The sequence below is a fragment of the Phocoena sinus genome, chromosome 1, assembly GCF_008692025.1.
Source record: "Phocoena sinus isolate mPhoSin1 chromosome 1, mPhoSin1.pri, whole genome shotgun sequence".
Taxonomy (NCBI): domain Eukaryota; kingdom Metazoa; phylum Chordata; class Mammalia; order Artiodactyla; family Phocoenidae; genus Phocoena; species Phocoena sinus.
This window is the reverse complement of record NC_045763.1, coordinates 146,002,174-146,014,362: the sequence shown is the minus strand read 5'-3', so window position 1 is coordinate 146,014,362 and position 12,189 is coordinate 146,002,174. Positions and strand designations below refer to the sequence as shown.

General features: G+C 36.4%; 1 protein-coding gene across 3 annotated transcripts in view; it reads left to right on the top strand.

The window, feature by feature from the left end:
• DTL (denticleless E3 ubiquitin protein ligase homolog) overlaps positions 1 to 12,189 on the top strand; it is a 40,218-nt gene that overhangs the window by 8,086 nt on the left and 19,943 nt on the right. For all 3 annotated transcript variants that reach the window (XM_032638338.1, XM_032638318.1, XM_032638328.1), the window contains exons 6-10: positions 5,222 to 5,287; positions 6,509 to 6,621; positions 7,883 to 7,956; positions 9,811 to 9,914; positions 10,227 to 10,331. In XM_032638338.1, coding sequence (XP_032494229.1) covers positions 5,222 to 5,287; positions 6,509 to 6,621; positions 7,883 to 7,956; positions 9,811 to 9,914; positions 10,227 to 10,331 — 462 coding nt within the window. The remainder of the gene's footprint in view (positions 1 to 5,221; positions 5,288 to 6,508; positions 6,622 to 7,882; positions 7,957 to 9,810; positions 9,915 to 10,226; positions 10,332 to 12,189) is intronic.

Sequence of the window (12,189 nt, the reverse complement as noted above, 5' to 3'; positions counted from 1 at the left end):
TTAACTATTATAATGGAGAAGGAAGATTATAAGAAAGAGGGCTATAATACAGAACAGTACTATAGTAGCCGGGGAAAAACTTAGCAGGGGTATCTGAATGAGCTCTTCATTTCTGTTTTTTTTGTTTTCTTTTCTCCTTCCTCCATTTGTTTCTCACTAAATAAGAGTGAGACAGCAAACATTCATCTCAAAGAAGTGGCTGATCAATCTGATTTTAATCTCGGAATAATAGAAATAAACAGTATAGTTCCCTTTATCATTAAAAAATATTCTATTTTTAAAAGGAATGTTTTTGTTTATTCACCTGAGCACTCAGGAGTACTAAACTGAGTTGTTGAGCTGGTTTGGACTTTAAAAAAAGGTCAGTTGATTGCTGTTGAGACTGGAACCTTGAAGAGGAAATACATGACATAGTTTTTATCTCTGCATAACTTTTCATTAACACATCTGTTGTATAAAGTTAGGTATGCTTGTGTTCTAGTTTACTACACTCCTGTGTCAGAGTTTATTGTAAATTTATAAAAATAATTTAAAGTCATGAAAATGTACTTAAAGTAAATTTGTTTATTTAAAGGGTAATAGAAAAGGGAAACACCATATCTTTCGGTCCCTTTACTTACTTTTTAAAACTGTGCATTGAATCTATGCCAGTGTGGTCTAGTAGAAAAAGTGGTAACCTTTATCATGGCTCCCAGTAGTTCACAGGTGCCCTAGTGTGAATTAGTCTGGTTGGACACTGCCCCCAAGGCCTCATCGTTTGGTTGCTAAAACACAGATTTTAGGCCTTACCCCCTCAGCCAAGTGTTCTTGTGCAGGACATACTTTTACAGCCATACATAGAAGCCCTGTGTTTTGTTCTGCTTTCTGCCTTTAAATTCTTGGGCAAAGTCATTTTTATCTCCCAGGACCTTCATTTCCAAATTCACAAAAACACTGTAAGCATAAAAATGAAGTGAGGGGCTTCCCTGGTGGAGCAGTGGTTAAGAGTCCGCCTGCCTATGCGGGGGATGCAGGTTCGTGCCCCAGTCCGGGAGGATCCCACATGCCGCGGAGCGGCTGGGCCCGTGAGCCATGGCCGCTGAGCCTGCGTGTCCGGAGCCTGTGCTCTGCAATGGGAGAGGCCACAGCAGTGAGAGGCCCGCGTACAGAAAAAAAAAAAAATGAAGTGAGATGTGAATGCACACACACCAAAACACAAAACCGAGGAGCATATAAATGCTTAGTGGGTTGGTTTTTTTGGGGGTGGTTTTTTGTAGGTAACATGGTAGGAAAGATCACGATCCAGTTCTTTCAGCCCTACATGGGCAGGATACAAATAATCCTAAAGGACATAGTTATACTAGTGGAATTTGCCTTCCCTAAATATCTACCACCTGAAAACATGGAAAATGTTTTCATCTCTAATTGTCAGTTGCTCACAGATGTGTGTTTTGTGTGATAAAATGGGTGTTAGAACTTCTAGTGAGTAATTAAAAATAATTATAAGTGTTTTTCTATTTCCCCTCCTACAAACTTATCTTCAAATTTGCACCTTCTTTCTCATTCTTCATTCTCCAGTTTAAGGCGAATCCTTCTTCCTAGGGCACTGGTTCTCAACCCTGACTCATTAGTCACCTAGGGAGGTGTTTTGTTTTGTTTTGTTTTGATTGAAATATAGTTGATTTACAACGTTGTGTTAATTTCTTCTGTATAGCAAAGTGACTCAGTTATACACATTGGGGAGGTTTTTTAAAATACCAATTAAGTGTGAATCTCTAGGGGGTGGGCCAGGCGTCTATTTTGTTAAAATTCCTCAAGGAATTCCAGTGTGCAGCTAAGGTTAAGAAACATTCTTGATCCTCCCCAAGACCTTATGCTATCACTTACATCCCCACAGCTCCTCTGTCTTCAAGCTTTCCTTCTCTTGGCTCTTTCTCCATAGGAAAAACTCAAGCATATCTGTGGCCTGTCCAGAAAGAAACATCTTAACCTTGTATTCTCCTTCAGCTATCATCCTTTCTTTTTTTTTTTTTGCGGGACGCGGGCCTCTCACTGTTGTGGCCTCTCCCGTTGCGGGACGCACAGGCTCAGCGGCCATGGCTCATGGGCCTAGTCGCTCCGCGGCATGTGGGATCTTCCCAGACTGGGGCACGAACCCGTGTCCCCTGCATTGGCAGGCGGACTCTCAACCACTGTGCCACCAGGGAAGCCCAGCTATCATCCTTTCTTATTTCCTATCTCTTCTAAGTTTCTTAAGAGTAATCAAAACCTGGTTAAATGTCCTCATCTCAGTTTGGTTCAAGCCATTCCATCTCCCTTCCTGAAACCACCCTGCCTTCTACTTGTTCAATATTTGACACTTCTGGCAAGTTATTTTAAAATTCATGAAAATTGTTTTCTTCCTTGGAATCTGTGATACCACTCCCTCTGGTTATCTGTATTTCTCTTTATTCCTTCATAATTGCTTTTGTGAACTCCACTTCTTTACCTAACCTGAAGTGTTGACATGGCCCAAGATTTGGTATTTGGCCATCTTCTCCTTTCAGTCTGTACCTTCTCCCTGGACAGTTTCATTTATTCCAATTTTGTTTTGTTTTTTGCTCCACTTATATTGAACCAGATTGTATTTCCAGCTTTCACTTTTCCTACAAGCACTTCAAGTTCAGCATACCCAAAACTGAACTCATGATTTCCCTCAGCATCACCATCTTTCCCCTGTCCTCTGAAATCATTTCTCTTCAGCCTGAAGAAAGTCCCTTAACATTTCTTGCAGTTCGAGTCTGGTTGTAATTAACCCCCTTTGTTTTCCTTTATATGAAAAATGAAAATGCCTTTATTTCCTCTTCACTATTAAAGGATATTTTTGTTGGATATAAAATCCAGGTTGACGGGATTTTTCCTTTCATTACTTGAAGGTGTTGTTCCAGTGTCTTCCATGGTTTCTGTGGAGAACTCTGGTCATTTGAATCCTTTCCCTGTATGTACTATGTTGTTTCTCCCGACTGCCTTTGGGGTTTTCTGTCTTGGTTTGCAGCAGTTTGACTGTGATGTGTCTAGACATGGTTCCCTGCAAAATTATCCTGTTTGAGGCTTGCTGAGCTTTTTGAATTTGTAAATTTACAAATATGTGTCACTGAATCTGAGAATATTTCTGCCATGATTTCTTGAAATATTTTTTTCTGCCCAATTTTCTCTCCTGGGACTCCAATTACTCATGTATTAGACTTTTTGAAATTGTCCCATGAATCCTTGAAACTTTCTTCATCTTTTTCAATTTTCTTAAATTTGAGATATAATTAACACCCCATAAAATTCACCCATTTAATGTGTACATTTCACTGGTTTTTAATTTTCTTATAGAGTTTTGCAGCCATCACCACAATCTAAGTTTAGAATGTTTCCATCAACCCAAAAAGAAACCAGAACCTGTTAGCAGTACTTTCCGTCTTACCAACCCTACACAGCCACTGGACTGCTTTCTCTCTATATAATTTGCCTCTTCTGCACCTTCGTATACGTAGAACCACACAATATGTTGTTGGCTTCTTTCGCTTAGCATAATGTTCAATCTTATTTTTCTCTCTTCCTCAGATTGAATGATTTCTGTTGATCTGTCTTCAAGTTCATAGACGTTTTCCTCTGTTCTTTCCATTCTGCTCTTAAGCCTATCCAGTGAATTTTATCATTTCAGAAGTTGTGGACTTGGGTTCTAAAATTTCCATTTGTTTTCAATAAGTTCTGTTTGTTACTCTGCTGAGATTTCTCATGTTTTCATTGATTATGAGTGTCTCTTTATTTCACTTGACAGTAATATCTCTTTTACAACCAGACCTGATAAATCAACATCTGGGTTGTTTTGAGGCTGGCCTCTGTTGATTTCTTTTCCCTTGAGAATGACACATTTTCCTGGCTCTGTATATGGCAAGTAACTTAAGATCATACCCTGGGCATTGGGAATGGTGTGTTGGACTCTGAATTCTGTTATGTTGCTCAGGAAAGAGTTGGTGTTTTTGTTTTAACAGGCAGTTAAATCATTTAGACTCAAATAGCATAAAGTCAAACCTGTGGGAAGGCAGTCAGTTCAGAAGATCGGATCTCAATTCAGTTCTTTAATTTAAGCCTTAGTTGGAAGCTGCTTTTAGCTTTCCTATGCACATATGGTTTGGGGGTCAGCCAGAGACTTGAGCTAAGTTTAAACACAGAATTAGGGTTTCCCTTTCTCTGCTGTCTCCAGGCTTCCCCACTTCCTCTGGCAGCTCTTCTTGCCCCTGTCCTCTTTTCCTAGTTCCTCTGGCTTGAAAGATGGTCCTTTTGTTGGCACTTTGGCTGCCTGGTTCTGATGCTACAACTGTGGCTGCCCTCAAGGTAAAACCACGAAAAATCAGGAACTTACCCTAGGCCAGTCACTTGCTTCAGGTGTGACTCCCTTACAAAAATTGTATGGTTTTGGTCAATCTCTATATGACCCTCAAGTAGCTGTTTTTTGTATTTTGACCAGAGCACTTATCAAATTAATCCACCTACAATTTGATAACTGCTCCCTCTTTCATACAGGAAGCAGAATTTTTTGGTTTAATTTTAAAGAATAAAGTATGACAGATAAACTGGAGTTCCCCTGTGTTCCCTCCCCTGATCTCACCGCTCTCCTTCCATCGCCAGAGGCAACGCCTTTCACAAACTTTATGTGGATCTGGTTTGTATCTTTATACTGAGACAATACAGCTTGGAGGTTTGGAATATGGGCTCTGGATACATACTGCCAAAAATAATAACCTTTGCAAGTTACATATCCTCCCTATGCCTTAGTTTTGCTTATCTGTAAAATGGGGATAATAATTCTCACCTAATAAGGTTGATAACAAGGATTGAGGTCATTTATAAAAAAGCACTTAGGATAGTGTCTAAAAATAAGCACTCAGTATATTTTGGTTATTGCTTGTTTATCGTTATTCTTACTACAACTTTATAGTATAGTGTTTCATGTGGTTTTAAAGAAAATTTACAGAGAGGGATTATTCTATCAAGTTTTTGCTCAACATAAGCATTTTGAGTTCTTTATAATCCTTTCCCTTCACAGCTTTGTTTTCTTATTTGTGTTGAGCTATATATTTTATCATTTTTAATCTCCAGTGCCAATTACAGTACCTAACATATAATAGATACTCTAGGAAATTTAAATTGAAGTATATGTGTCACTGACTGGTTTTGTTAACTTCTTGATAAACTGTTTATGTGTCTGCAGCTGTCTTCTGTACAGGTGGAAGAGATGGCAACATTATGGTCTGGGACACCAGGTGCAACAAAAAAGGTAATCTAGTTCCATTTTAATTTTGATATATGTGGGATTGCCCCATAATAATTCTGAATGAAAAATCAACTATTTCACCTGATTACCACCAGGGGGCACATGTTCATAAACCCCAATTCTGCTCTGTTCAGTTCTCAGGATCTTAGTGATTGTTTTAAGTATTACCCTCCATATTTACCTCATATTGTCTTCTGAACTGTAATGCCATTTACCTAAATTATTGATGGAATTGAAATTATTAGTACATGATCTTTTATTTTAATTTTAAAAATTTGGGAACTTTTAAGAATTGGATTAAATTAAATATAATTATACTCACATTGCCCCATGATGCCATTAAGCAGAAAGCAATGATCATCTCCTTGCTTCACTTTTTTTTAAAAACATTATTTTTAATAGACTATTTTTTAGAGCAATTTTAGATACACAGCAAAATTGAACAGAATGTACAAAGAGTTCTCTCTGTACTGATATACCTCCTGTCCCTACACAGCCTCTCCCACTGTTGACATGTCCAACGTCCAGGCAGAGTTGGACATTTGTTACGATTGGTGAACCTACTCTGACACATCATTATCACCCAGTGTCCGTCTGTACTTTACATTATGGTTCACTCTTGGTATTATACATTCTCTTGGTTGTGACAAACGTATAGTGACATATACCTACCATTATAGTATCATACAGAATAGTTTCTCTGCCCTAAAAGTCCTCTGTGCTCTACCTATTCATCCTGCATGCCCCCCTAACCTCTAGCAATCACTGATCTTTTACTATCTCCATGGTTTTGCCTTTCCCAGAATGTCATATAATTGGAATCATACAGTATGTAGCCTTTTCAGATTGCCTTCTCTCACTTAGTAATACGTATTTAAGGTCTGTTTATGGCTTGGTATCTCATTTTTTTTTTAGCACAGAATAATATATCATTGTCTACATATGCCACAGTTTTATTCATACATTCCCCTACTGAAGGATATCTTTGTTGCTTCCAAGTTTTGGCAGTTATGAATAAAGCTGCTATAAATATCCATGTGCTTATTTCCTTTTTATACATCATAATCTCACCACAAGAGATGTAGTACAGTAGCCCTGCTGGCTTCTAATTTCACTAATTTAATAAAGAATATAATTAATTTTGACATCTTATATATAAATGTTACATTCAGCATGGGAATAAAGTTCTGAAACCTAAACCATTTACCTTGGAATATTTTTCAGATGGATTTTATAGGCAAGTGAATCAAATCAGTGGAGCTCACAATACCTTAGACAAGCAAACCCCTTCAAAACCTAAGAAGAAACAGAATTCAAAAGGGCTTGCTCCTTCTGTGGTAAGGTTTTATAGCTGTATACATGTGTGCAGATCTTGACAGTAGCATAGAGTCTCACTTTAGGGAATTCGTTGGGCATAAAATAGGAGCTAGAGATTCAGTCAATGAATGAGAATCTTCATTTCCTCTTGATGTCACTGGCTTATTGCTTAATACCAGTTCAGTACCTATGGTACTGGTACTCAAACTCTAGTGTGCAACAGAGTCACTTGGGGAATATGTTAAAACTTCAGTTTCCTGAGACTCATCCCTAGAGATCTCCCTGCATACACATCATCTACAGTATGATGTGATTCATTAGGAAAGGGAGATGGGTAGTTTGAAGAAGCATATTAAGTACCATGATACAGTATTCTGTAGGGGAAAGGAATCCCTGTTATTGTTTTCATAATACAAACTGCAGAAAAGATATGGGTTTTTTATTATTTTTGTTTTTTAATATTTGGCAAAAGATTATAAAATATTTTGAGAAATATTGGGGTAAAATATAGTACCTCTTTAGCATATTATAGTCAAAGCTCAAACAATGCCCATAATACAGCTTTTTTCTTTAAGAAAAATCACCAGTGTTTTTACTTGAATTTGTTTATTTTTCTAGTATTCTTGGTGTGTAGAGTCTTAGTTAATATTTTGGGGACGTGTGGTTGCTAGAACATTAGGACTTAAAATTACACGGGCATGAATGGAAACTGACAGGGTTAGCATGTGATTTTTGGAGGCCAGATGAAGTTAAAATGAGTAACATTTCAGACTTTTCATCAGATTCTTTGCCAAGAAAACTTAACAGCAATTAGGAGGTAAAACTCTACTAGCTCCTTTAGAGTTTTCATAGCATGTAACCATCTTTCATTCACAATTCTTTAGACACTCGTATATGACAATCTGGATAGACAGCAACATTTTATAGATGAAACAGGTACAGGTTAAATGAGGTTCCTAAGGGTAGACAGTAGGGATGATTTCAAATAGAGCTAGTAGACTTAGACAAGTACTAAAATCTTGTGTTAATCACCAGTTTTTTCTTGAGTATGAGTCAAAGTGTTCATACTATGTAATATAACATGATATTTAGGTCACTTCCTTGCTAAAATTCCTTCTTGGTCTGCATATATATCTGACTAGGATTATTGGAAGGGCAAGATCTAGTCATACTCAGTTTAGGGGAAAAAGCCATCATTTTAGCACCTTGGTCTCTTGATAGTGAAGATTGTTATACCCAAAATAGGATTTCCTTCTTTTCTTTTTCTTCCTTGTGCTGTAGGATTTCCAGCAGAGTGTTACTGTGGTCCTCTTTCAAGATGAGAATACATTAGTCTCAGCAGGAGCCGTGGATGGGTAAGACGAGTCTTTATTTCTTGGTTCTTTTGGTGAGCTGTCTTTCATGAACTGGGATGGGGAAGTCACCTAGACCCATTATAATTCAATGTGTGTGCTTTTAACTTTCAACATAGTGAGTACCCAGCTGAGAAGAGGAATTACAGATCACACTGGAAAATATCTAGTTAGGACTCTTGCTCAAATAATTAAATGAGATAATGTATCACACTTAGCACATTTCTAGCACATAGGAGGAGTGTTGGCTGCTGCTGCTATTATAGAGAAGCTGGCTGGGTAACTTGCTTGCCTCTGCAGTGTAATTTAATCAAGGATTCTTATTTTGAGGAGCAGAATTTCTGTTATAGGCATATATCAGAGATATTGCAGGTTTGGTTCCAGACCACTGCAATAAAGCTAATATCGCAAAAAAGTGAGTCACATGAACTTTTTTGGTTTCCCAGTATATATAAAAGTTATATTTATATTATGCTGTATTTATATTAGTATATTATAGTTTATTATATTACTATATAATTATATTTACATTATAGTCTACTAAGTGTGTGATAGCATTATGTCTAAAATAATCAATATACAGACCTTAATATAAAAATATTTGATTGCTAAAAAATGCCAAAATAATTACAATAGTAGCATCAAAGATCACCAATCACAGATCACTATATCAAATATAATAATGATGAAAAAGTTTGAAGCATTGGGAGAATTAGCAAAATGTGGCACAGAAACATGAAGTGAGAAGATGCTTTTGGAAAAATGGCACCTATAGACTTGCCACAAACCTTCAATTCATAAAAGAACGCAATATCTATAAAGCAAAGCACAGTAAAATGAGGTATGCCTGTATTTTGGATTTTGTCTTTTCTGGTTTAGTAATATCCTAAAAGGAGGAATATGATTCTGGACATGTAACTGGCATTTCTGGGAGCAATCTAACTAGATTGATAGGCCTAAAGACTTTCATATACTTTCCTTCTATGATTGCTCTGAATTTTTGGCTTCCAAATAAGTTTGTGATACTTCTTGATTGTTTGCTTTGTTGGAATTTAAGTTCATTGAGTATAGGGGCTCTTTCTTTTTAAAATTCTCTTCTTTGCCCTGTTTTTGCCCATATCTCCCAAGACATCCCTCCCTTCAAAAGTTTTAATTTTAAAATATGATGGCTTAATAAACTAGAATTTCTATTGTGTCCTCTGGACACTTAAACTCTTCTGTGGACTGAATTCTCAGGCACAAATGTAGAATTATCTAAAGGTTATTAGTTATATTTGTAAATGGCTGTGAAAGCTTTGCTTCCAAGGATACTTCCCTTTTATAACCAAGCTTGTGTTTTCAAGTTGCCTACAAAGTAGATGTAGAAAATTAAGAAAATTATTCCAATAGATGAAATGAAAAAATACTTTATTTCACAGGAAAATTTGTTTAGAGTAGATTACTTAAGGAGTTAATATATGGAGATATAACCATAGGGACAGAGCTTAACACTTAATGATGTCAAAGGTTACATGCAGAATGTTAAAGGCTTAGGAAGTGCTTTTTTCTGAAAACAATGAAACAATGACTATCAGCAGTCAGCCTTCATCTTCCTTTTCCGCTCCCTTGAAGTAAACTCAGGGCAACCCATCAGTGGGTCAGATCACATCTGTTTCCGGTCTGCCAGAATTGTTAGCCTGACATTGGAGACAAGAGTATGAGATAGTTCAGTCTGTTTCCCAATGACATATCCTCACTGTACCTGGTTGATGTGCCAGAGGAATTAGATTAAAAGTCATTTCACATTCATATGTACTTGAAACTGATTGGTCTTGGAGAAGGACTATAAAATAACTATTTCTTTACCTTGGTTTTTAGGGTAATCAAAATATGGGATTTACGTAAGAATTATACTGCTTATCGGCAAGAACCCATAGCATCCAAGTCTTTCCTGTACCCAGGTAGCAGCACTCGAAAACTAGGTAAGCCTTTGCGTATTCATTAGGACTTTTTTGTAGGGCTTTTTTGGATATGTAAGTTTTTGTTAAAATTTTTAAAGTAAATATCAAGCTCGTTTTCAGCAACTATTATTCTCTGTTGACTTGAGAAACTAATATATGGAAGTATCTTTTTGAAGTTCAAAAGATAGAAACTCCTAAGAATAATTTTGGTTTGTATATACTTTAGGGAAGAAGAATTCTGATGATTCTTGTGAAATGATCTAAAAAGATAATTTTCACCTCAGTTCTACTCTCCTTCATCAGCACATGCTAACTAAAGTTTCCTTTTTCTAGGATACTCAAGTCTGATTTTGGATTCTACTGGCTCTACTTTATTTGCTAACTGCACAGATGACAACATCTACATGTTCAATATGACTGGATTAAAGACTTCTCCAGGTAGGAGCTTAGTCATTCAGATTCTCTTTCCTGGAAACTAATAGGGTTTTTTTTGTTAATGAGAATTTAATGTTGATTTTTTTTTTTTTTTCTGTACCAAATTTATGAAGACATATAAGGACTTTGGGGTCTTCGATTAGTTACAGTGATGTTTTTATAGATGTATTTACCTTGTGATGATTTTACAAGTGAACAGAATCCTGCTCTGTGTGGTAACTTAATAGTGAGTCTCTCCCGAAATTATACCCCTTTGGGTATACTTAAAATTATCTCAATTTTTGTGGGATAGAGAAGGCTGTTCTGCCCGGGTTTTGTCCTATTTGGGAGCTGTTCATTAAAATTAGGGGACCTCTGGATGTTTTCCCTAACCTCACCTTTTTATTTTTCTTCAAGAAAATTATAAGTGGGATCTGACTTTAAAGCTGATAAATAACATTTTAAAAAATCAGAGTTTTTCAAGCATACTCTAAGAGGGTTATTTGAATTTCATCATTTTAAGAACATTATCAATTATTTAAGCAAGCTGCATATTTTGTAACCTACTTCTCAGGTATAGCTCTGTCAGAAACTGACTTTGAATTCTATAACCAATCCCTAGAGCTACCCAGTTCCCAGTAAAGTAAGATGTGCTGATAAAAAAGAAATCTTAAAATTGTACAGAATTTAGCTGGGCTCTTAGAGAAGTTTCTAAAGACTGACCCCTAGCCATGGTTAGGACTTTGGTATCTGTGGCAGTTACCCAATTGGTATTTTCAGTGCCCTGGGTTAGGTCTGACGTCGTCTAAACAAGAATAAGAGTATTTGGAAAAGGGAAGAGGTTTTATAACTTTGCTTGCTGTCTTCGTGAATAGAATTAGAACTTGGACAACTTCTAATTTATTTAGCCATATAAAACAGACTCTTTCAAATTTTTCCCTAAAAGATAAAAGCCTAATTATATTATCAGATGTCCAAGAGCTCTTTCTGTATCATTTTGTTATAGTGTGGCACCAAAAGGGGCTTTGAATTTAGTTGTCCTTCTGCCATTAAAACAAATATGCCCAAGGCCACTTTACTAATAATTTAGTAACCTTTTTCTTGTGCTCCTGAAATAATTTGATTGGCTCTCATATATAGATAGGTAGGTAGGTAGATACATAGGTATGTTCCTTAGAAATTGAAAGAAAGACGTGTGTGTGTGTGTGTGTGTGTGTGTGTGTGTGTGTGTGACACATCTGGTAATTGCTCGTCTTTTTCAAAACTTTAGAAAGGGTCCTGGACTCAATACTTGATCTCCTATACTTTTAATTCACAGAATTTTATTACACTAAGTGATGTTCATAAAGATGACTCTGAAGCACTTTAATGAAGCATTTTAAAAGCCCGAACTGTCAAAGATTAAATTAAACTAATTAAAGCCAATATAGGTTTTAGAAGGATTTTTCACATGGTTTGAAACATTTACTGTGTACTTTATGTTGGCTTTCCTAGACCAGCAGAGGGCAATGAATACTTACGAGTTTAGTGGGAAATTTGGTCTATAGTTTTCCATTCGTAGCTAAGAGTTGAGAAAGATGAACAATTGTAGTTTTGGAGTTGTAGTCAGAATAAAGGAGCCTGTTTATTTTGTGGGGATTTATCTATCATAGTAGCTCTATAATATGTGTATCTGAATTGATTCATATCCTGCTTAACTTTCACAGTAATAGTATTTGATGTGCAGGCTTTTTCTTAAAGGCCTATAAATACAAAGTTTTTTTCCAGTGTTATTCTAGCAAAAGGAAGGGATTTTTGTGAGTACTTACAGAAAGCTGTTAAGTCCCTTAATAATTCTTTTTTCCCCCTCCATTAGAAGATTGGAGTGAAATATTTTTTCCTG